The 26343-nt window shown below is 43.1% G+C and overlaps 2 protein-coding genes across 4 annotated transcripts; both read right to left on the reverse strand.

Annotated features, from left to right (window-relative positions):
* Positions 1–415: 415 nt before the first annotated feature.
* LOC306923920 (tuftelin-interacting protein 11-like) lies at positions 416–2659 on the reverse strand (the record flags this gene model as incomplete). The annotated part of the gene is made up of 1 exon (XM_079502266.1): positions 416–2659. One exon carries the CDS (start codon positions 2657–2659, stop codon positions 446–448), a length of 2214 nt encoding a protein of 737 aa, XP_079358392.1. The 3' UTR covers positions 416–445.
* A 2715-nt stretch (positions 2660–5374) lies between these two features.
* LOC306923073 (ankyrin repeat and SOCS box protein 3-like) lies at positions 5375–25711 on the reverse strand. 3 transcript variants are annotated; one of them, XM_079501075.1, is made up of 10 exons: positions 21438–21574; positions 20904–21057; positions 20612–20743; positions 19249–19422; positions 15530–15776; positions 15011–15244; positions 12629–12822; positions 9499–9771; positions 8576–8709; positions 5375–7431 (listed from the first exon to the last, which is right to left on the reverse strand). In XM_079501075.1, exons 1-5 carry the CDS (start codon positions 21444–21446, stop codon positions 15628–15630), a joined length of 618 nt encoding a protein of 205 aa, XP_079357201.1. In that variant the 5' UTR covers positions 21447–21574; the 3' UTR covers positions 5375–7431; positions 8576–8709; positions 9499–9771; positions 12629–12822; positions 15011–15244; positions 15530–15627. The 3 variants fall into 3 exon arrangements, with proteins under 3 accessions (XP_079357201.1, XP_079357199.1, XP_079357200.1); XM_079501073.1 differs by lacking the exons at positions 12629–12822; positions 21438–21574 and adding an exon at positions 25510–25711; XM_079501074.1 differs by lacking the exon at positions 12629–12822.
* Between the last annotated feature and the right edge of the window lie 632 nt (positions 25712–26343).

A 26343-nucleotide genomic window follows, 5' to 3' on the forward strand; every position in this document is an offset into this window, starting at 1 on the left:
AGCGCTCTTCCACCTGAGTGGCAGAGGGGGGGAAGGATAGAAACAGTTGTGTGTCATCGGCATAGCAGTGATAGGATATATTGTGAGAAGAGATGATAGTGCCAAGGGATTTAGTGTACAGTGAGTGTAGCCTATAGGGTACAAGTGGTTAAAATTAGGCTTAGGTCAAGGTTATGTTTTTGATATAATGTGTGACGTTTGCTTATATGTATCGGTTGTATGACGGAGAAGCGTGTTTTCAGTCCAGGTGGTCAAGTGTTGGCTTTATTGCCTATATTGTGGGCTCACCGCACATTCCAGGCTAAATTGTGGTTATAATGTGGTGAAACAGCTGTCGGATCAAAATTATCTCATTGCCGGAACACTAATAACCCCTACAACTGTCACAACTCTGTTTCAGCCATATGTGGACAAATAATAAATAACCAGCACTTTTCTGAGAGCATCATTTGGCCATATCTATCAGATTCTGTAACGATGTGGGTACCCATGTATTTTCTCCTTGTACAAATACTACTCCTCTGTCAATGTAGATGACAATACGTCCAAATGTGTACAACTGTTTGCCCTCATGGCGTTTGGCCACCAGGGGCATGAAGACGATGTTGTTCTCCTCTGCTTTGGTCTGGATCAGGTCTTTGAAGTTTGTCGGCAGACTTGCACCATGGCCCCTCTGAGCCACACTCTCCGCATCCCTACGCTCCTGCAAGGCTTCGTATTGGAAGTCCTTATGTCTCTGTTTGTGCGAGGTATACGCAATGTTCTCCCTCGCACCAGGCATGTATTCAGCCATGCCTGACGACACTGCCCGGTTCATAATGTACAGTGCTTCATTGAATTTGTCTTTGATGAGTGGTTGAGATAACACCATATCGCTGAACATGTTCTTCCAACCTAGGTACCACTTTGTGATTTCCTCATAATTAGGACTGTTATTCAACCAACAACAAAGGACCTGCAGCCACTTGGGAAAGAAGTTTTTGTCCAATAAGAACACAAGGCTGGATGGGGACAGCATGCCATCCCAGTCCATCACCCAGTGGAAGTGCTCCATCTGCTGGTGGTGAGGATCAATAACCAGCTCCACAAGACACAGAGCTAGTTTAGGGATGATGTTTTTAACCATGAAGGTTTCCCATGCTCCTGAGGAGAACACATCTTTCCACGGCTGCAGTACGAGACGAGCCGAGGTGTCACTGGGATGCCACCACTGTAGAGCATTGGCTAGCTTGCTGCGGATGGGAGGGTACAAAGGCTCGAGACGTGATTGGAGTAATGGTAGCCATGGGTGGAGCCAGAAATGGATGGGCACCGTGTCAGTTAAAGGGTTCCAGTTATCCACCTCTCGCTGCAGGCGGGGTAAGATGAGTTGTTCTAACAGGTGATCCAGTATCCAGAGGGGGAGGATTGGAGCCCATACTTCCACACAGTCCACCATGGGTCCAACCAAACGAGGCTGCCAGCCTGACACACAGGTCCGCATCACTGGGACCAACACCTCCCACAGAAGTCTATGGTAGGGGTCCATGCTTGCTTCCGTGGTACTAGAGTGCAACTGTCTCGATTCAAGGATTGCCCTCCATTGCCCAACCTCTTCCAGACCATATGAGCTGTCCTTCAATGGGTCCCAAGTACGCAGCTTCTCTTTAAGTAAAGGATGAACCACAGCCACAGCCAGATCACCCATTCCCATAGTCTTATATTCTTCATAGTATTCTGTCTGCAAGGTTTCAAAGATCTGAGCACATTCCTGCAGGCTGAGCCCCACCCCTGGTGCCAAGTCTCCAGACTTTAAGCGCTCCACCAATTCCAGCACAGCCTCCATTCTCTGAATGGCATCTTGCTCTGCTGTCAACCTAGTCTGCAGGGCAGCGGATTCATGGCTCAGAGACACAACATCTCGCTCATGCTTTAGACGTCTGGCACTGTGCTTGTTGCTCATCTGACTGTAACCGTAATACACCTTTGGTTCTCTCCCAGTCATATCGATCACCTTAACCTGTGCCAGTTCTCCAGGTGTTTGCGTGCTCCATCCAGCCAGCTTGGCTTTTGCCTTCAACTCCTCTACAGTCCTGTAGGAATACTTGGGCTTCTTCTTTCCTCCTGCACCTGTACCATCCCTCCTCCACTGGTCGAGCTCCTTCTGGAATTCCTTTTCCTCCTCTTCCTCCTGGAATTCCTTTTCCTCCTCTTCCTCCGAGTAAAAAACGGGAAAGTCCTGGAGGCTCTGCTGGGTTAGCTCATTGCCGTAGGCACCAACTGCTCCCTTGCCCTTGCGAACCTTTACCTCGATGGGGGTTAGAATACCTTGAGCATTCTTGCCCAGGCCTTTGCCTGGTTGGTAGCCCATCTTCTGTAGAAGTTTCTGTCCAATCCCTTTCGTGTGCTTCTCCCAGCCACCCAGGTCTTGACCGGTCCGTATCCCAGCTGCAAACTTCTTGGACTGGTTCACACAGAAATTACCCCCCATCTTGGTGGACGCAGACGCAGTCTTACGGATACCTCCTCTGACAAAGCTCACTGGTGCAGTATAGTCCTTAGATCTCTTGCCTCCAAAGCTGGGCCTCTCATCATCTGAATCTGAGTCAGCCCAGATGCCATAGGTGGCCTGATCCATGGTCTGTCTGTGTCTCTGTGTGTCGCGAAGAGACTTTAGCATTGTAACAATGTGGTAAGAACTTAAACGAGATGCCTAGGTCCTTGTATAATGTAGAGATATCTGAGTTGTACGGCCGAAGGCGATGGAGTCTCTCTTTGTGAGGGCTGGACTTCGCACATGGGAAGAATAGCCAATAGTGCTTTCATTATTTAAAGGGTAATAGGGCTTGGCTGGATGCTGATGTCACAATGACATGTGAATTGTCTGGAAGCTTGTCACGATGACGATGCATATGGAGTTCTGCATTAATGATCCCAGTGCTAGTGCTAGATGCCCATATATGAGGATCTACATCAGCCTGGTCCAAATATGGAGATTGTGATGTCAGGCTTGGATAGTGTTGGTCAGTCTGGTGTTGGTGACATGACAGGTATGCGTGATTAGCTCGATATGGGTTGCTATGGTTTCTATGGTGACGTGGTGTTGGGTGCTACGTCAGACAGGTAAAGTCAGCTGTTTGGGGTGAACGACAGGGAAGTCCAACGTTTGCTGTCTGACCGCTTTACAAACGCAAACGCTAAGACAACACCATGCTGCTGACTGTAGGCCTATAGTATTTGCACTGATGTCGCTATACTCGCTAAATCAATTGTTTTAATAACCTTAATAATAAATGAACAAAACGCAGTACAGGGACGTGAGTTCTTATGATGCAGCGCGACTGGCAGTACATTACATTTCCCCGCTTTTAGCCTGATCGGTGACTTAATAGTTTGTCGCCATACATTTGCCAGCAAAGAGAGTGACCGAAACGAATGGATTGGAGCCACGGCCAGGAAACGACCAGATCAGCCATAGAGTCTGGACGTGACAAGTCACGCTTTGGACGCGCGCATGTGTGCGTCCTCACAAATGGCAAAATAGCCGATCTGCAGGAGATCATGCAGCTGTTATATGCAGTAGAAGGGTAACCAGTGGATCACCAAATCGTTTTTCCTCCGAGGTGGTGGAAAGCCTGGTGAGGCGAGGTTACCAAATCGTCAGCAGGGTCCCTGACTTCCGCTTCGAAATATTTTTCATGGAAGATAATATAGCCTCCACAAGTTACAACATTAAGTGAGTAATGTGTGTGTGTGAAATGAAATGAAATGATTACTATATTTACCCAGGGTATCTGGGCTAAGCTCAAGAACTTGTTTCCAGCCAGGCCCTGCTCATAGAACATTTCATCGTAGTGGTTCAATGCCTTGTTCAAGGGCACTTCAGCGGTGGTGAAGGGGGAGGGGCCGCATCGCAACTTGTCGTTAGTTCTGTTCAGAGAGAGAGAGAGAGAGAGAGAGCCCACAGATGTGTGGGCATGGGGAAATCATGGAATGGTTTGAACTAAGAAAATTCCAGTTTTCTGACTTTTTATTTCACAACATATTCCCCAATTTCCACTGAGATTATGGGGTGAATGAATGTGGCCAGACCCATCTTCTCTTTCTGTCATAGTGACATTGTCCTGCATCAGATCATGTCCAAATCAGGTTCTCCAATCTCCAGTAGCCTCTTCAGTTTTTTGAAGATTTTTTGAGTGGTCCCTTACGGAGCTATGTGTGTGGCTGCATGGCTGGATCTGAGCACTATGTGTGTGGCTTGTATAACTGTATTAACTGTATATATGATGATTTCGGGTGTGCCAGTACAGTACAGTACAGTACAGTACAGTACAGTACAGTACAGAAGAGGGACCGCGACACGGTAGCTCTGTCATTTCTCAATTGATTTAGAGTCTAAATCAATGTTAAAAAAGGCCAAATCGACATTAAAAAAGGCCAAATAATCTTCGCCGCCGCCCACTCTAAACAGCAAATATAAAGACTTTTCACAGGTTCTGTTGTGCAGACGAGGTGACGTTGCTTCGTCGACACAGGTTAACCCATTTAGACCTGAGTTAAAAACATTCACTTTGAAAGAATATATATTCAAAGATTTGCGCCACATTTTTACGATTTTTCAAAAATAGCAGACCTACAAGCTCGTAGCGCGCCACTCGGTGGCTTGTAGATCTGCTATTTTTAATAGCAAAATTATAACATAATGTTTAATGTACAATTTTGAGGTATTTGTACTTTATTTGAGCATTTACGACCTCAAATACTTATAGGCTACTTCTACTCCACTACAGCTCAGATCCAAATTCTGTACTTTTACTCTCCACCGCATTTATTTGAAAACTTTAGTTACTTTGTAGATTTTCATTATTATTACAAAACATACATTAACCACTTCAGCTACATTTCAGCCATTCATTCATTTCAACGATTTTTATACATTTGAAAACTACTTGCAAAGCAAAACCAGAGGAGAAGAAAAGGGGGGAGGGGCCTGGGCCGTGGCTCAGCGGTCCAGGCACCTCGGCTGGTAACCCAGCCTGGCAGTGTGCCGCGGGCTCGACTCCCGATCCCGACAGCCTTCACTGCATGTCACCCGCCCCCCACATCTCCCTCCCCATTTCCTGTCAGCCTACTGTCTGTCCCTCTATAAAAAAAATATAAAATAAAGGCGAAAGCCACAAAAAAAAAGTATTAAAAGCCTGCCAGCAGCAGCACTGCAGGCAGGCTGTCATGTGTGTGTCGTTTTGATATGATTTCTGAAATTATTTTAATTCATGATGTGAATATATACAGTAGCCTATGAATGCTTGTAAGATCATGTGGGCATGTTAATTATTTGTGGGCATGTTAAGTAACCAACTCTTCCTCTCATCTCCAATTCTCTGTTTCCGAGCAGGCCACCAAGTGTCAGCTGGAGGCTGCGGGTCTGAAGCCTTTGACCAGAACATCATTCCGTCCCAGATGTGATGAGCAGGGTCACTACCAGGCCCAGCAATGCTGGAAGCGACAGTGCTGGTGTGTGGAGTCATCCAATGGTGATGTTATCCCGTACACAGCTAGCGTAAAGGACCTGCTGCATGTGGAGGTTCGGGAGATGGGCTCTCCTCCGGTGAGGAACAGAACACTTGACGCCCTTCAAAGTGTTTGTGATTATTGTGTATTAACTTCTCTTTTCATTTTTAGCCTGATGCTATGCAGGTCATAGTTGAGTACACTCTCAACTCTTTGCATGCATACATGTGCATGCCATGCTAGTGTGTTTGTTGGCCTATGTTGCTACCACGTTACACATAATATGGTGACGATATTCTGGTTACATAAAATTTTGGATATCATTATACACAGTTGCATCATGGTAATATACTGTAAGCCTATACAGAAAAAACAGATACAATAGCATGTTATTGATTTTTATTTGAGTTCATTCTTGTTGTGATATGTCTAGGCAACAATGCATCTTAGCTGTTCTAAAATCACTAAACCACAACCTCTTGAAGGCTTATTGTTTTATTTTGCCTCACTTTCAATTAAATGTAAGAAATTTGAATTTTAAGGCAATTAAGGCAATTGAGACATAAGTAGAGAAAAGTCCTTGTGCACACAAATGCGAATCATGAGAAAAAAAAAGAGGTCCCGCACACTGTCTTCACTTATAGAGCAGCAGTTTATTCAGCTGAGTGACACCATTTCGGTCTAAACAGAATTGAAGACAGTGTGCGGGACTTTTTTTTCTCAGACTTTTTTTGTACAAATTAACACATTATTGCTGACAAGTGAATCGTCGCTACTGTCGCACTTTGAATGAATGTCAAAACAAATATCGCTGTATACCAATCCCATTCAGGATAGGGAAGCAGTGATGTCATTTTACTTGTTTTCTTTTCTATCCACAATCATTCTGTAACCACCAGCTACTGATTTATGGTTTTGTTACTGCTTACCATATAATGTACTGTTTATTTCCACTCATTCACCTGAAACAGTACAACAATTCATCCATTACAGCTGTGGTCAATATTGCAGTATCATTCACTCATAGGTAAACATGTCAGAAAAGGTTTAAAGGTTTGCTTTACTAATTAAGATTAAAAGTTTGCTGTTCTAATAGCTTAATTCCTAATGAAAATAGATGTTGTGTTGTATAAGAGTGTGGGTCCACACATTGTATTGTAACATGAGAAGCAGGGGCAGATTTGAAGCCTTGTTGTTGTATACATTCTATATGTTTTAATGTAGGCCTATAGAGCATCGCAGTCCCGCCTCCTACCAGGGCCCAGGAAATGATTCCCCGTTCATTTTCCATTTTTAGAAATTTCAAAAAGTATTTATTTAAAGAGCTTTTAAGCCTCGTACAAAGCCAACTCTTGTCGTTACAAATCATGACAACAAACAAAACATTTTGGGCCGAACAAATAATTACACTTTTTTTTTGTTTTTCTTCTTTGTAATTATTTGTTTGGTCCAAAATATTGTGTTTGTTGTCATGAGTTGTCACAACTAGAGGCATAAACGTCTTTAAATAAATACTTTTTGAAATGTCTATGGGAAAAATGCATTGGGAATCATTTCCTGGGCCTGGCGTCGTCATGAAAGGGGGCAGGACTGCAACGCTCTACTATAGCCATATTTGCCACACTATGCAAATTTCAAGTATGTGAAAATAAACAAACTAGTCTAATTCTCACCTATTTATTCTTATAAGAGTTGTAGATTATTCTTCTCTTTGGGAAATTTGTCCTGTTTTTTGTCCAGCTGCCACATACAGCTGGACACTAATTCATTAGTGTTAATATATATATATATATATATATATTCAGAAATGTTCAGAAAATGTGACGAATTTATGGAGTGTAGCAGGAATAGGAAGCTGCTCAACTGCATTCAGAAGGTCATGGCTTCCCACAGTGTCCCTGATCTTCAGCCTGCACAGGTGGAATAGAGAGGGGAAACCCTCTGCGCACGCACACACGCGCGCACACACACACACACACACACACACACACACACACACACACACACACACACACACACACACACACACACACACACACACACACACACACACACACACACACACACACACACACACACACACACACACACACACACACACACACACACACACACACACACACACACACACACACACACACACACACACACACACACACACACACACACACACACACACACACACACACACACACACACAGTGTCAGTGTCAATATTGCTGTTGAAAGGTCAATAGTATATATATATATAGAGAGAGAGAGATCTAGCCCTATTAAAACACTGCACTGATTGGTTTACAGTTAATGACAAATATGTATGAAAAAATCACACCCGTGTGAACTGAGTGGTGTAAGGTTTTATATAGCATGATCAGCTGTGGTCTGACGTAATGTCTGACGTAATGAAATAAGGTAAGGTATTATGTAGCCTGATCAGCTCTGATCTGACGTAATGAAATCACACCCGGATGTGATTTCACAACTGGCTTTTTCTGTGCAGAGAAAATGACCATGGTTGCTACAGTCATCCAGTTCACCCGGGTGTGATTTAATTACGTCAGAAATTATTTTGAACATAGCAACCATGCTCATTTTTTTCTGCACACAAAAGCCAGTTGTAGGAGTGGTTTACACCACTCAAAAATATATATGTGTGTGTGTGTGTGTGTGTGTGTGGGTGGGTCCTTGGGTACCTTCATGATGCTGCAGTGACATCATAGAAGGTAGGTTTGTTTCCCTTCTGTTTTTGAGGGGTGCTAGCCCCTCCTATATTCAGCTATTAGTGTAGATTTTCATCTTACACAAACATTACATTTCCATTGACAATGAATGGAGAAGTTATGTCATATGTGTGGGTATCTCTATTGCGTAATGTATGACATCTCTATCAGCCAGTTATATACAACTGGTGGTCCCCGCCGTGGCACTGCTGGCACAATCGTTATGCGATGCTTAACCTATGGCATGCACTTCTCCCACCCAATCACGTTGGCCAATCACAATTTGCGTCTTCACTTTTCTGTCCCCACTTTTGTCTTTGATGTTTGTGTTTTTAAAGAAACTGCAAGTGAATGTGTTGTACAAACCAACAGGCCCATCCGGTATCCAGGTCTTGCTTCTCCGTCGCTGCTGTAGTTCGTCAGTTAGCTCTGGCGACAGAGTTGTCCAGTTCATGAACGGCAGCAGGTAGTTCAGCATCTTGTTGTCTACCGTTCTAAAGCTACAGTAGAAGAATGATTTATCAGTTGAGTCATTAATGCGCATCAACACTCTAGCACAGTGGTTTTCACATCAAGGTCCATTATTTATTCTGCATTTGAGCCACAGACCACCATTTGATGAGATGTAGCCTCTCAGACCCAAGACAGAATATGTTGTTGTCATTGGATAGGATTTTGTCCACAATTCCATGTTGTATCGATGTGGTACCATTAGGAGAGATGACAGGCAATTCTCTCTAGGTCATCCTAAGATGTGTCCCTTCCCTTACTCTTGAGTGTAAAATGAAACCAAAGGTTTTTTGGTTTCATTTTACACCCTCGCCTCAGTCTCTCATGAGTTAAAGATCTATAAGGGTCCATTTGGTTAACAACTCTCCATCGTTTAGATGGGGACCGCCTGGAATCCCTTGAAGGACCACAGGTTGAGAACTGCTCTAGCATATAGTGTGTGTGTGTGTGTGTGTGTAAATGTGCAGTACATCTTTTTTTTAAAAGCACGCTTCTCGGTCATTTGATTAATCCAAAAGTAGTCTATAGTATAACAATCACACCCGTGTGAAGTGAGGGGCGCTCTTATCATCTTACAACATCAATTACAAGTTAACATAATGTTTGTTTAAGCAAACAGGTGCTAATGTTTGTTTTAGTCCTCAAAACAAACATTTCTCTTGATTGTCTATGGCGTTTTCTTAAACAAGCATTGTTGAAAAACAAACATTAAAGCTGTATATAGGAGGGGCTAGCGCCCCTCAAAAATAGTCAATAGTGCATCCCTATGTGTCTCTTACAGTTGAGGCAGCAGGAACACAGAGGGGTCCAGTCCAGCTGTCAAGAGCATGGGGAGCCATTGGGCTGCATTTCCTGAGTTCGACCTGAGTTCTCTCTGCAACACCCGGAGCTCACTGGAGACAAAGAGTTGAGTCTTGTGTTGCTGTTTTCTTCTGGTATCCTCTCTATACTGGATTATTAGTGACAGGAGCATGGGTTCTTCTGTTAGACACGCGTCCCAGGAGTCCCTGGTCATTCTTGCTCCTGCGGCCATCAAAATGTGCAATGGACGTCTGTGAAAGAGAGGTACAGCACTGTCAGTGAAATGTAAAAAGAAAAAAACAATAGTATCTGTATTCAATTTCAGTTCTATTTCATCCCTACGGACTGCCAGAGGCATTGCTTTAACCACTGAATATGTCCCTTTGCGCATGCGCAGTTCACTTATTTTATACCAACGTCACTTGTGACCCGGGGATGACCCAGAAGAGGCTATATCTTCCGGTGGTCACCAGGCGTTCAGTCCCTAATTTTGTCTAGCGCAGTTGCATTATTATTACACACCTACCTTTAAAAGTCGCTAGTATCACAACCAGTCCCCCTCACACTCATTGTGCTCTATCGCCCCCCAGGAACTCTTGGAAACTTCCTGGAAGAACTACATTATCTGATCAGCTCGTTTCCGGAGGATGGCACCCCCCTGATCCTGCTGGGTGATTTCAACCTACCTAAAGCAGAGAAGTATCTTCCCGTTACATCCCTTCTGGCCTCATTAGACCTCTCCCTATCTCCCTCCCCTCCCACTAACAAGGCTTGTAATGTTTTGGACCTTGTGTTCTCCAGAGCCTGCTCTCCCTTTACACTCTCTGTTACCCCCTTAATTAGGTCTGACCACCACTTCACAACCTTCTCCCTCTCTCTCTCCACCCTCCCGCCTAAACCTACTAACCCTCCGAACATCACCACCCGACGCAATCTCAAGTCCCTAAACCCCTCCTCCCTCTCATCCGCTATTCTCTCCTCTCTACCCTCCCTAGAGTCCTTCATCTCTCTCACCTGACACTACAACCTCATCCTTCCTCTCCTCTATCTCATCTGCATTCGACCAACACTGTCCGCTTTCATCCAGGCCAGCTCGCTCATGTCCACCGGCTCCCTGGTTATTTGAAACTCTCAGATCTGAACGAACACCTCTAAGGGCAGCCGAAAGAAAGTGGCACAAGACAAAGCTACCAGATGACCTTTCCCACTTTCACTCACTCCTCTCTGCCTTATCCCTCTCACTAACCACTGCTAAAACCTCTTTCTACCACACCAAAATCCAATCCTGTACTTCTAACCCAAGGAAGCTCTTCTCCACTTTCTCCTCCCTCCTTAACCCCCCTCCCCCCACTCAACCTTCATCCCTCACTGCTGATGTTTTGTCAACTACTTCGAGAAGAAGGTTGATGATATCAGCAGCTCCTTTCCCCCCCTCCCCCCTAAAGTGGCATCTGACTCAACCAACACTAACCCCAACATACCATGCATGTCCTCCTTCTCTCCTCTTTCCCCAGACAAGGTCCTACAACTAGTGACATCCACTAGACCTACCACCTGTCCTCTCGACCCTGTCCCGTCTCCAATCTTCCAGACCATCGCACCTGATCTGCTCCCCTTCATCACCTCCATCATCAACAGTAACCTCAGGCTGCATCCCATCTGCCCTCAAGTCAGCCAGAGTAACACCACTCCTCAAGAAACCAACCCTTGACCCCTCAGATGTCAAGAACTACAGACCGGTATCACTCCTTTCATTTCTTTCTAAAAGCATTGAACGTGTTGTCTCCAACCAGCACTCTCTCCATCTCTTACAGAACAACCTGCTGGATCCCAACCAGTCCGGATTCAAAAAGGCCCACTCCACAGAAACTGCCCTGCTGGCAGTCACATAAGCACTACATGCTTCCCAGTCCTGATTTTCCTAGACCTATCAGCAGCATTTGACATAGTGAACCACCAGCTGCTCCTAGACACCCTAGCGGATCTAGACATCGGTGGGACGGCACTAAAGTGGTTCTCCTCCTACCTCACCGACCGGACCTACCAGGTTTCCTGGAAAGGTTTGCTATCATCCCCCCGAACCCTCCAAACTGGGGTCCCAACAGCCAGGAACCTTGGTGTTGTCCTGGACAGTCAGCTCTCGTTCAAAACTCACATCACACCTGTCACTCAATCCTGTAGGTTCACACTCTATAACATACGATGAATTAGACCGTTCCTCACCCAGGAATCAGCCCAGCTCCTAATCCAGACAACAGTCTTGTCAAAACTTGACTATTGTAACTCCCTCCTTACTGGCCTACCGGCATGTGCACTTAAGCCTCTCCAACTGATCCAAAATGCCACAGCTCGCTTGGTCTTCAACCAGCCAAAATTCTCACGTCTCCCCCCTGCTCCGCTCCCTCCACTGGCTCCCGGTCGCTGCCCGCACAGAATACAAAACTCTGATGCTGGCATTCAAAGCAACCAAAGGTATGGCTCCCCCATATCTTGCAAGTATGATTGAACCCTACAAACCCTCCCGCACACTCAGATCAGCCAACGCAGGGAAGCTGGAAGTACCCTCACTAAAAACGCAGGGACACCGCTCCACACATCCCAAACTCTTCTCCCTTCTGGCTCCAAAACTGTGGAATGCACTTCCCGTTGCAGTCAGAACTGCAGCATCACTCCCAATCTTCCGCCGTAGTCTGAAAACCCACCTTTTCAGACTCCATCATGGCCCATAGCACTTACCCTACCCCCTTAGATAGCACTTTTGTAGATTTAGATAGCATTTGATAGACTTAGTCAGACTTATATATGTTATGTAGACAGCACTATAATTGCATTGCATGTAGTCATAGCACTTCATAGTACATATGTATAGCATAGTATAGTATATATGTATAGTTTCATAGATATTCCACTGTTACGTTCTTAGCTTACGCATGTTTCATGATAAATGCTTTTTATATGCTTTTTGTTCTTGCTTAATGTAACTCGCTCTGGATTAAGAGCGTCTGCTAAATGCCTAAATTGTAAATTGTAGTTCCGGCTATAGGAAATGTTCTTACAATAAATGCACTGTGTGTGTGTGTGTGTGTGTGTGTGTGTGTGTGTACGTACGTATGTCTGTAATCCACGTAACTCGAGAACCGTTCACCCCACCGACTTCAAATTTGACACATTCACACACATTCACGTTCTACACCACCACAGCGAGTGCAGTGCCCGGCCTTGAGTCAGCGGGATCAATCGCCACAAAAGGCTCAGAGTGGTCAGGCTCTGCCAGTGGACCCAATGAGCCTAAGTCACCTCACCTGTAGAAGGTGACAGGCATACAGACAGATACTTCATATGGGACACAGACAGACGGTTAAAACAGGTGCTATGACAACGGGTATTGCATACTAGGTTTCCAACTTGCATAGTTCCCAAGTAGGCCGGTGGCCGATGGGCACAGGTCTAGTCTTACAATAAATGCACCATGTCTCTGTGTGGCCTTGAGTATGTCGGATACACGGTTTACCTAATGAGTCCCTAGCCTGGGTTCGAGCCTGATTCGCTGCGTTCCGTGGATTTGTTTTGTCACTCGCTAGTCGCTACTCAGTCTGGCCAGCAGGCAGCAGACCCGTCTCGTATTTCATAACGTGACCCGTTACATAGCCACGTTGTTGCTGATACGTCATCAGCAAGCGCCACTCTGTCCATGCTTCTCACTGTTGGAAAAAATCACACTTGTGTGAAGTGAGGGGCGCTATTATCATACCTCAACATCTGTCCTCACTTTTTATCTTCACTTTGTAATAGGCGAGTAATGAGGCGCCCCTCAAAAATAGCACCAGTTCGAGACTCGAGAGTAAAACCTACTGTAAAAAGTAAACACTAATTTGACTCAGTAGTCCACTGACAGATTCAGTAGTACAAAATGAATGATGCTACTTTGAATATTCTTTGTACATGATTAGCCTGGGCACCAGATTGGACTTGACAATGCATCCAGTGATGAAAGTGATGCAATCGTTTTGTTTTACAATTATTCAAATTAGGTGCTGTCTTGTCAATGTATTACTTCCATACAGTTCAATTACACAAGGATTATACTGAACTGCATTTACTCACTAAAATATCTTCTTTAGCTTTAGAGGCCATGCTAGATTATTTTAATGACTTGATGCCTACGTATTTTATACTTTGGATTCTTATACTAAAGATGTGTTGCGCAGTGAAAACAGCCATGCTATGAGTTCACACCACAACGTGTGGCAGGATATGTTATTGTCTCCACCAGGCCGAAGGCTTGGGGGAGTCCGTTTTGCCGTCCGTCCCGTGTGTGTGTGTCCGTCCGTCTGTGTACAGCTAATCTCCGGCACCGTTGGCCCAGTCGATGCCAAACTTTGCACACACACTCCCTGGATGCCAACGATGAACCTCTGGCCAAAAAAATCCAGAACCGCCTGTTATAGTGCTACATTAAAGGGACACGATATATCTTAATGACGTTTAGAAGATTTAGAACACTTTCCTGGGGATCTTTATGTGTGTAATATGTGGTTTTATATATTTTAGATTTTAGCAGTGAGCCCAGTGTCTCTGATGTCATGGACACTGGGCTCACTTACTTCCTGGACTACAGTGTCTCAGTAAGACAGCCATCCCCCTATCCACAAGGAGGAGCAGTGCACCAAAGTATTATGGGAATTGTAGTCCAGGAAGTAAGTGAGCCCAGTGTCCATGACATCAGAGACACTGGGCTCACTGCTCACTGCTTTTTGGTAGTTACACTAGTGCAGTTGCACAAAAAAGTGCTGTTCAATACTTTCTTGGTATTATCGCTCTTCACTCTTGAAGACAGTGTGCCAGGACAGCCAGGTATTAATTAATCCACCAGTGTATTCCAGTGTGTTTTTACCTTTTTTTGTCGAACCAGATGAGGGATCCACGATTGCAGAATGTAAACAAAAAAGCCATGTTTTTATTCCACCCAGAAAATACATTTTCTAAATGCGATCATTGGTTGTTGTTTTTTATTTTGGGCTGTTACCAAAAACGAGATAAATCCAGCCAGGCAGTGAGGCTGCTATTTCCACCTCGCACTCGGAGGAGGAAGAAAACATTGTTGTTGTGAGGAACAGAACAGGTGTGCAAAGTGTATTTATGTGTATTATTATTATTATTATTATTATTTATTTTTTAGGGCTAGTAGGGCAGGGGCTACACAGCACCGCTATCGACATGGCGCTGTAGGCAGAGAACTGTCCCGACTGTACCAAAGGCCGGGCCTGGGTGGATTTTTGCAAACAAAATGCGAACAAAATGCCTCAAATCATGAATCGTCCAATTGCCATCATACTGTAGTCGTAAGACGAAAGGGCGCCCTTTTCACATTGGCCTAGTTTAGCGCCAGCAGGAGGCCACAAAAACCTGACCTGGCTTGGTGGAGACCTGTGCTCCGAGGAGCACTTTTTCTAGTTTATTAATGAAATACAGATGCCAAGTGGTTAGTACCTGATGGATTCCAGGTCAAACGTATCTACTGGAGCCAAGAGTAAGGAGAGTGGTGAATCCGTGTTGTACATCTCCTTAGACTCCCTGCTGTTCACATCGCCATCAGGACTAAAGCCCTCACTGAGTAGCAGCTCCAGCATCGGTGGATTATGCACAGCCTCATAAACTGGACTCACCATTCCCTCACTGCGGTCAACAGCGCGGTCTGTCACAGCAATGAGCATTTTAAGGATGCTGGAGAGAAAAAAAAGTACACAGTTATACCTAGGCCTGTCACAATTATTACGTAATCGCCTAATCGCTATTATTTGAGATAATCACAATTATGTTTGCATAATCGTCAATTGTTTCCATGTTGAAAATGCCCATATATTTTCTGCTATTTATAGTAAGCCTTACCGAGCCATGAGGCCCATAGGGCAGGAGTCTATCTACTGTTTCTGTAGCATGAAGCAGCTTGATGTACAAGTACACCCCCTGGACATGACGCTAGTATACAGGGTAGTTACAGGGACTTACCCCCAAAGAGCCTTTGGTATAACCCGGTCGGGGATCGAACCTCCCAGTCTCAAGGGGCGCACACTCGAACCACAAGGCCACTGTGCTGGTGGTATTTTTTATCTGTCCTGTGGAAGTGGGGTGTAGGGGCTTCGTAGGTTCCTCAACTGCTCGCCTACTCCGCGACATGGGATGCACAGGAGCGGGGCATCGGAAAGCCATGAAAGAGCTGGCTGAGGAGGCGGAGAAAGGCAGCTTCTGGCTGTGGCTAAGGAGGAAGCATAGGAGTTGGGGGACAAACACCTAGGGCATCAGCAGGGGGTGGCAGGGAGAGATCCCTGCCACCGCTCCGCCACCATGAGACGTACTGGGGTTAAAGGAGCGAAACGTTGATGAATGGTGGTCCCCAGCTGATGACCCGTTTAGGCCCACAGAGGTGTTCAGTGAGGTGTCACAGCACACCTGTTCAAAAGGCACTGGAGGAGGTGCGTCAGGCAGAAATGCCCAGCAGGAATACCAACACCTGTATCTGATAGGCAGCCCATGATATCTAGACCAGCAAATTATTTTGTAAATAATTTACAGTACATTATCTGAATGACTGTCCCACATTGGTACGCACTGATGAAATCAGGTAGGATGAATACAATACTTTTCTTTCCATTTGTCTTTGACTGTTCCGTTTTCATTGTCAACTCTTTAGACTTTTGGATGAAAGAAAATGTTTTTTTTTAACATGGTAAAAAACATTTTCTGTTTACTAAAGGGCTGAAGAGACAGGGAGACTCCTGTTACTGAACTATAACACCCTATAGCAATGATTACTATCAGATTATACAGCTTTAACCTTTTAACAAAACATATCAAAATAAAGGTAGTGGGTCGCACACACCAAGACTTCAGTTCAAATAGTTTATTTCATATTTGAACAATTACGGACAATCCGTAATTGTTCAAATATGAAAAACTATTTGAACTGAAGTCTTGGTGTGCGACCCACTACCGTTATTTTTATATGTTTTGAACGGGTAGCGCACCTATAGTCAGAGCGCGGTGGTCATATGAAGAGTAACCTTTTAACAAAAAACATGAAAAAATTAATCTAAATTTAAGAAAAATTCTTATAAGTAGAATCGTGTGTTCCATATATGGTTGCTGTTGTTTTATCTTTTTAAGGATGTTGTTTACTACTAACAAAGCAGGATGATGTTGAGCATGGTTGCTCAAAATGTCATGGTAATAATTCTGGCATAAGAAGTTTACACTACAAACCATTTCGTCATCTTATTTCACTTGTCTGACAAGCACCTGCCTTTTCATTCTGGATGTTTTTTATATAATAAAAAAAATTCCACAGAAACCCTGAAAAGAGAGATAATTGGGATAATATCCAAGTGAGTAGATGTATCTGAATTGTAGCAATATATAGATTCCATTGAAGATAATAGTCTCCTCATACAGAGGAGGTTCCAGGTGGTCTACAGGTAATTGATGGAGAGTTGGTAACAAATGGAACCTTATATACTGTAGATCTAACTATTGAGAGTGTGAAATGAAACAAAATTGAACCTTACAGGTCCATTTGGTTTCATTTTATGCTCTCAAGAGTTAAAGTATGTATTATTTAATTTATTAAGTATACGTAATTAGAGAATGTATAATTGTTATTTTGCCTGTTATCTCTCCTATGGTACCAATTCAATACAGATACAGAATTGTGGACAAACGTTTTGGGTCTGAGAGGCTAAGGTCGCATTCACACCTCTACTTCAGTAGACTCGATGCAAATGGGAGGAGAATTAAGTTGCATCATTCTTGCATAGTTAACTTGCTGTGTTTGCCTTCACACTGTCTGTGTCAATCCGCAGCAGGGAACCGCAGGAAACGTTATCAATGTATTTGATTCATAAACTATACAGTGAAATATAAGGTGTTAAAAATATATACTTCAAGTAATAGTTAGGACTTAGGACGTAAAGTGAGGGTTAACAATGTGGATGCAGACATGTAGTGTGTTGTCGAGGACTGGACGCGCGTGTGTGTGTGTGTCTGTGTGTCTGTGTGTCTGTGTGCGTGCGTGCGTGCGTGCGTGCGTGCGCAAAAACAGATCGCTACAACTTTACCAACTTGTTTTGTAAAGTAGTGGATAGCCTACTAAAGCCTATATAAACCTGGTAGGTTAATAAGAGTAGCCTACTGTCTACACAAACACACATACCACTTTTATCTGACACTAGATCTGCGGAGCCGCCCGTCAGGATTCCCAGGTCCAGGTCTGTATAGAGCGTCGCAGTCCCGGCTCCTACCCTGGACCAGGAAATGAAACCCAATGCATTATTCTCATAGACATTTCTTAAAGTATTTATTTAAAGACGGTTACGCCGCGGACAAAGCCAACTCGAGTCGTGACAACTCATGACAACACAAACAATATTTTGGACCAAACAAATAATTAGAAAGAAGAAAAAAACGGCAGGTTACAACACTTTTTTTGTTGTTTTTCTTCTTTGTAATTATTTGTTTGGTCCAAAATATTGTTTGTGTTGTCATGAGTTGTCACGACTCGAGTTGGCTTTGTCCGCGGCGTAACCGTCTTTAAATAAATACTTTAAGAAATGTCTATGAGAATAATGCATTGGGTTTAATTTCCTGGTCCAGGGTAGGAGGCGGGACTGCGACGCTCTATAGCGCAAACTCTTCATGCGACATTGTGCAAATGTGCAATGTAACCCAATCCCCTCCATTCTCTCATATATCCTGTACAGTGCATTCATTCGTTCTTGTGTAACCTTCAGCATTTGATAAATATGATCGTCTGATCGTCTTTAGTACGCATCAGGATTCAAATGAGCCTTCACACCTGCCAAACACTTTTCGACAATACACAGCAGGATTCGTTTTAATCGCAGTATAGCATGCTGGTGTGAATGTGACCTTAACCCATTTAGACTTGAGAACGATTCTACAAATGCCTTCTAAGACAGTTTTCTGGGGAAAAAAACATGTTTCTACAGTATGTCGTTCTCAAACATTTTCATGTCAAGGACCCCCAAAACTTATATGTAATTGGCCGCTGACCCCCATCTCAAAATATGTTGTTCCAGGGACCCCCCAGAAGCAAAGATTTGAGTTAAAAATGTTCGCTCTGAAAGAATATATATTCGAAAAATATCAGATCTACAAGAGCTTGTAGATCTGCTATTTTTCAAACACTAAAGGTGGTTGCACACCGGCCGCGTTTTTCGGAAAACCGATGGAGAAACGCTGCTAAAAATCCAAATTCGCATCCGATTCGCTCCCGGTGTGTGGAGACCTTAAAGTATAACATAATGCTTAAATCTCATCAAATGGTCGTTCGTGGCTCAAATGTTGAATAAAAATGGACCTTGATATGAAAAAGGTTGAAAACCACCTAGGACAAAAGCTATATTTGTAAAGCTGTTCCTCAACTCACTGGGTTATGAAGTTGGCTTGTGAAAAACAGTAGGTCACACAGGAAAGGGCCATACTGTACTACTAGTCTGTACACTTGTATTTACCTTTTCAGCAGCGTAATGGAGACAAGACCGGAACTTGGCATCTGATGCGTTGACATCTGCCCCTTTTTCAATAAGTAGCTTGACTATTTCCAGGTTGTCAACAATGACGGCTATGAGCACATATTGACACATGAGAGCAATCCTAAAAATAACATTCAACTCTTTAGCCAACTATTTATGTATTACAGTCCTGAATCTTACCCATGTGGAGCGGAGTCAATCCTGTTTGGTCTTTGATGTGGATGGTGCCACCTGCATTTAGGAGGAGTTGGACAATGTCCACGTGGTGGTTAAGGACAGCCAGGAAGACTGCAGTGTGACCATCTTCAGTGGTCCAGTCCAGATATTCGCCTATAGTGCTGTTGGAGGCGGTTGCTGGGAAATTATCCAGTCAGAGAAAACAGAGAGAAGGAGATAGCAGGTGATGAGAGTTGTATTTATAGAGATTGCAGAATGGGAGCAAAAAGCTGCTATAAGAGTATAAAACCAGAAAAAGCACAAGGACTTGTTTACATCAGGGTCCTCCATTTTCAATTCATCAAAACATTTAAAGACATTCAAATATACACATCTATGCAAAATAAACATCAAATACACTGTTAGAAAAAAAGGAAAACGTGTATAGAAAAATAGAGGAAGGGGGACTTTTACTCTTTTAAAGGGGCCAGTTTCGAATTAGCCGCCCGTAAGTGCTCTTTGAGAGTGGTTTTGAAGGAGTCTAGGGATTCACATTTCATTTGTTGGTAGGGCGTTCCACATTTTGGTGTCATAGGAGCAAAATTAACTTAATGCCTTGTTTGAATCTGGGTTGAACGTGGTTTGTTGAACTCCCTCTGCTCGTGGACTTTGTTGACATTAAGCCATTAAGACCCCAGGAAGAGTAGCTGCTACTAAGGTAGTAGCTAATGCTCCAAATAAACAATAAACAATAAAGACCTGAGACCAAATTCTATAAAAAGTCTTCCAATTCCTGACAGTTTTCTGATCAATGGTGCACTGGTGCTCAAACTTTTTCATGTCAAGGACCCACAGAATTATGTATTTGGCCGCAGACCCCCTTCTGAAAATATGTTGTTCCAGGGACCCCTATAAGCAAATATTCGCTGTGAAACGTTCGCTGTGAACGAATATATGTGACCGTTTCTGACTGAGGCTAAGTCATTGATTTAAAAAAAATGTCATTGTTTTCATGTCATATATGAAAGCAGCTTCAAATTGCCATATTGGTTGTTCAGTTTGACCCATCAGTTTTGGAGATATGGCGTATAGAGTAATGTCTTGCAGAAAACAGCAGAGTTAGGGTCACGGTGGCACAGGCTATACACGATGACTGTCCCTCAGTCAAATCTGATCACATATATTCAAAGATTTGGGTCACATTTTCACAAATTAAAAAAAAAATAGCAGATCTACAAGCTCCTAGCACGGCACAGTGCCACACTATGAGCTTGTAGATCTGCTATTTCTCAACAGCTAAAGTTTAAAACGATGGTTAAAGTGGTTAAAAGCTATAAGGCGACGCAGATGCGTCCTCAGGTCTAAATGAGTTAACTGAACTGCTCACCCTGCCCTGATAACCTTCTGCTCCTGCTCTGATAACCTTCTCCATCTCCCCATGTCCAAGTCCAACCTCTGCTCACTGGTCGACCAGGCCTTCTGTTTGGCCACTCCTCATCTGGGTGCAAATGACCACCACCTAGGAGCCCCACACACAGGGAGGTACTACATGCTTTAATATTGTTAATATGCCATATACATAATTTAAGCATGAAGTACTGTAATAAACAGTATACACCAGGCTTTTAATGAGCATGCTTTAAGCTTAATTCATTCCCAATCACAGCCCAGTGACTTACCAAATGTGGTCAGAATATCTGTGACGCATCCTAGATGGCCAGCACTTGCTGCTTCGTGAAGAGGTGTGCGACCACTACAGTCGGAGTAATATATGCCGACTTCACTTTTCTCAATTAAATTGCGCAGCAGGTTTGTGTCCCCCCGGGCTGCAGCCTGTTTGATTGATTGAATGAAAGATTGTATTAACGGTTTGCAGAATGCACCGTTCAAACGAAAGTACAGGTCAATACAAAAACTGCTAGTGAGGATATAACCAGAAAAAGCACTAAGACTTGTTTATGGGTACTCCATTTTAAATTAATGTTTACAACCTTTTAAACCTATTAGGGCTATATATTCATTTCAATGAATGCAGGATTGCAAAAAAAAAATAGGTAGGCTAATCAATCGTAGCGAGTAAAGGGATTACACACGGTGACGACTGACGCGGTTAATTCAATTGATAGTTGATCATGAACGTTAACGTTTTTGCGTTTGCATCAAAAAGAAAACTGCAGACAGTAAAATAAACTTTGTTATCGCCAAAATCATACCAAATTCATAGTTCTCCAATCTATCCAAGGTTAACTCCCAAGAAACGTTGGTAAAACAAAAAAACGTTAATCGAGTTGTCGTTGCCAGATCGCTTACGTGCACAGCCAGGACAAAATAATCAAACCTGCGCCACTTGCTACTTCCGGTTGGTGAACGTCGGTTTACTAATATTAGGGGAAAACAATGCGCGGCCTACTATTAAACAATGTAGGCCGATCTAGTCTAGGCCTACTTAAGGTCAGTTATATTTCATAATTGCTGCACTACTACACTTCCATTTTCTTTGCAAGTATAGTAGGCGTAATATAATTGCCATTATAATTTGTGATAACTTTTTTTTTTTTAAATACAGTTTTTATTAGGCATTTTGTATTATGACATAACTTCAGAATATCATTGACAGATAATGAGTAATTGATTAAGTGACATAAAATAAAAAAAATAATAGCGACAGGTAGTGTAAATGTTCCAAATACAATACATAATAAAAAAGGTACATAAATGTGATAAAGAAAAAACAAAAAACGGTTAAACAGTGACAAATGTGAACAGACAAACAAAATTAAGACAACAGGACAGACACTCTTGCTCTCAAACTTTCCCAACACGTTGTTGTAAATCAACTGAATTAGACATTTTTCTTTTTAAATGAGAAAAAAAGAAAAAACACTCAGTTCCTTTTTTATTTTATTTTTCCTTTCCAATTTTTGATTATGTTATCTATTGTGTAGGAGGGGTTAATTTGTGATTATAACTTAAGTCACTTAGTGGTCATTGGGTGCTTTAAGTAATACAACCTATTACATTTCTGAAATTGTAGGCAGAAGCCAGAAACGTTTGGGGTTCTTGCATCATGTAATGCTATCTGTGATGAACAAAGTTCATCACAGCCCCAGCATTGTAGACCCCCACTGTAATAGCACCACACTGACGAGGGAAATCAAATAAATGTAGACGGACACAGACAGCTTAGGTTCACAGCTCCACAGGGCTGTCCTCACAGCAAGTGAGGCTTTTTATTGCACACACACAACACACCCATAATCACATACACGCCCACCGCAGGTGGCACTGATCAGTGTTCAATTACGCATAAACATGCATCAAAACAACAGTAGTTTGCCTCTGTACATAATAGAAGATACAATTAAGAGCATATCTTAACACCCCCACTTGCTCTTAGATTGTCACCTTACTTTTCTTTAGTTTTTCACTTTCCAAACATAAAGTCAGCAAACTTAATCAACTTAAATTTTATAGCAGGTTTAGTCATAACATCTGCTACATTTTCATTAGATGGACAATAATGCAACACAACATTACCATCAGACACATGTGATCTAATAAAATGGTATTTTGTCGGCTTACAGGATTTTTTTGCCAAAGCAATTGTTCCCTGGTTGTCCTCATAAACCTTAGATGTACCATAATCATATTTGTCAAGATCTTTCAAAAGCAATTTCAGCTATAGACACTCTTGGATTGTTGCAGCTAGTGCCATATATTCTGCTTCACAAGTGGACAGTGCGACAGTGGGCTGCTTTTTGGTTTTCCAAGAAACCAGACTGCCATTTTTGGATAGGCCAATACAATAATCAGTAGTACTTCGTCGGTCATTATCAGCCGCCCAGTCTGCATCACTGTACGCTTGAATACCTAGTGTTTCACACTTTCTGTAACACAACTCTTTGTCAACTGTACCTTTAAGATACCTCAGAACATGTTTTACTGTAACCCATTGCTCATCAGTTGGCTCTGCAAAGTATTGTGACAGTTTGCTTACAATGTAACTTAAATCAGGTCTTGTACAAACGGTCAAATAAATGAGGCTACCGACTGCCTCTCTGTATAATCTGACATCAGTCATCAAGTCAGTATAGTTTAGTTTTTGTTCACTAGGTGTTGACCTGGGCTTGCAATCTTGCATGTCAAACCTTTATGATTTTTTCCACATACTTTGCTTGAGACATTTTCACACAGTCATCAATCTGGTTAAAATCAATGCCTAGAAAATGTCTAAGTCTGCCCAAATCCTTCATTTTGAACCTTGATGCAAGCTTGTTCTTCACATCTCTCAGAACATTTTCATCACTTGCAGCAATGATCAAGTCATCAACCCATATTACCATTAACACCTTTTCATTTTCTGTTTCTCTGGTGTAAACACAATGATCGGCTTGATTTTGTACAAAACGAATTTGGGTCAGGTATTCATGTAGAACCTTGTTCCAATTTCTGCCAGATTGTTTTAGCCCATACAATGATCTTTCTAGTTTACAAACTATTTTTTCATTGTTGTTGGATTGTACCTCGTAACCCTCTGGTTGTTCCATAGAGATCTCACAGTCTATAGGTGCATTCAAGTAGGCAGTTTTGACCATTTGGTGCAGAATCAGGTTTTCCTGTGCTGCTTTCTTCATCAACACTCAGACACTTGTCAAATTAGCTGTAGGAGAAAATGTCTCCTCATAGTCAACTCCCATCTTTTGACTGTATCCCTTAGCCACATATCTGGCCTTGTATTTTTCAGACCCATCAATGTTCTGCTTAATTGCATAGACCCATCTACCCCCCACTGCTTTCTTACCCTCAGGTAAATTGGTTAAGGTAAATGTGTTATTCTCTTTAAGCGATTGCATTTCCTCATCCATCGCATGGACCCACTCTTTTGACTTGTCTGAGCTTAAGGCTCCTTTTAAAGTTACAGGTATGTTACATGTCACTCTATAACAGTAATCTATGTTACTCTGGACCTGGTCACTTTCCTCATCAGATGTATACTCAGAAACATAGTCACGTAGGTAACTTGGCCTTCTTCTCATTCTACCAGATGGATATTTCTTTGGCTCAGGTTTAACTTCAACTGCCTGTGGTTGGATACCCTCTTCAGCCTCATTGACTGGAACTGCAACAATTGGACCTGGGCCTTGCCTAGTAGTACTACTGGCCCTGGATTCCACCATCAGGTCGTCATCATCATCAATAGGTGCACTCTTAGTCTGAGTCTGTTGCTCTACACCAGTTTTAGAAACAAACTTGACTAATCTGTTCCTTTGCACTTTTCTGCTGTCAGGAAAATAGACAATGTATGCTGGACTGGTTTTGTCATACCCAATAAACACACATTTTTCACACCTTGGATCAAGTTTTCTTTTGTCCCGACTCCCGAGTATAAGAAAAACACTCTGATCCAAACTTTTGCATTCTGGACAGGTTGGGCTGTCTCCCTGTCAGCGCTTGTACTGGGGTCTGCTTTGTGCGTTTGTTAAAACACCTGTTCCTGATAACAGCCGCTGTCTGTACACTGTACAGTGTACAGCATAAGGCCACAAACCTTTTGGTAGCCCACTCTCAATTAACATGCATCGTGCCATATCAAACAATGTGCGCCAATTTCGCTCAGCTGTTCCATTTTGATGTGGAGAATACGGTGCTGAGGTCTCATGTTTGATGCAATTCTTAACCATTAAAGATTTGAAAACCTTTGAAGTGTATTCAGTACCATTATCTGATCTTAGACGTTTAATTTTCCCATAAGGGGCTGTGTCAGCAATAAAATTCTCAGTGCCTTGCACTGTGTCACTCTTATTCTTGAGAAAATACACAAACACTGCACTGGAAAAGTCGTCAGTAAAAGACAGTGCATACTTGTACCCCTCTTTGGACTCTGGGTGTATAGGGCCTGCCAAATCAGTGTGCACCAGCTCTAATGGTGCAGTAGCTCTCACGTCAGGCACTCTACTCCTGGTTTGAACAAACTTGCCCTGAGTACACACTTCACTAGCCCCTCTCGGAACCCTCGTAAAAGGTTACATCCAAATGTCAGAAACCTTTTACGAGGGTTCCAAGAGGGGCTAACACTTCACAATGTGGAGGTTTGTTAGCTGTACCTTTAATTTGCATACCTTCCACAACAGGTGGCAACCTCTGATCATAATCATAGTTACAGTGCCCTAGTATTTCGTGCCATGTTTGCAAATCAAAACACCCTTTAACTTGGTCATCACATTTCACATCATCTTTTACAGTGATAGTAAAGTCTATCGTGCACGTGAATGTGGAATTTCGTACCGTGTGTATCAGGACGTTCTTCTCCTTGAAGATCACCGTCGCTCCGCTGGCAGTCGCCGCTGTTGACTATTACATATATGCAAAGCAATGTTGACGTCATCACGTGCCTGCGTGCACACATCTACACTGTGTTCTAACTCTACCTGAGCATGCGCAAATAAATGTTAATTCATTCCTGACTGAAACTCTATCGATGAGCCACGCGTTTCATTGCTGTGACCACCATCCACTATACGCTTTATTAATATGGCTAATAATGCTACAGGTTATGGGCCCAGTACAAGTGGCCAAAGGTGGTTCAGGCTTTTATTTGATGGTAGCGAGGAGAATTATGAGTTATGGGAGACTCGGTTCTTAGCACACATGCAACTGCGTGGGCTGTGTGACACCATCACGGAGGAGCCTAACATCAATGACGCCGACGCCGATGCACAGCAGCAGCACGATGCCGATGCTAAACGCAATGCCGAAGCATATGCAGAATTAGTACAGTGTTTAGACGACAAGAGCTTGTCCCTTGTGATGCGCGACGCGAACAAAGACGGGCGACATGCGTTGAAGATACTGCAAGAACACTACGCTGGAAAGTGGAAGCCACGTGTTGTGAGTCTGTACTGCGAACTTTCTGCTCTCCACAAAGCAAGCAACGAGACTGTCACTGAATACATAATTCGAGCGGAGACGATTTTCACATCGCTGAGAAGGGCCGAAGAAAATATTAGTGACGGGTTGCAGATTGCTAATGTGCTTAAAGGCTTGCCTGAGTCATACAAAGCGTTTGTCGTGCACGTCACCCAAACAAATGAACAACTAACTTTCGGTGAGTTCAAGACT

This window comes from Electrona antarctica (assembly GCF_951216825.1).
Source record: "Electrona antarctica genome assembly, chromosome: 5".
NCBI classification, from domain to species: domain Eukaryota; kingdom Metazoa; phylum Chordata; class Actinopteri; order Myctophiformes; family Myctophidae; genus Electrona; species Electrona antarctica.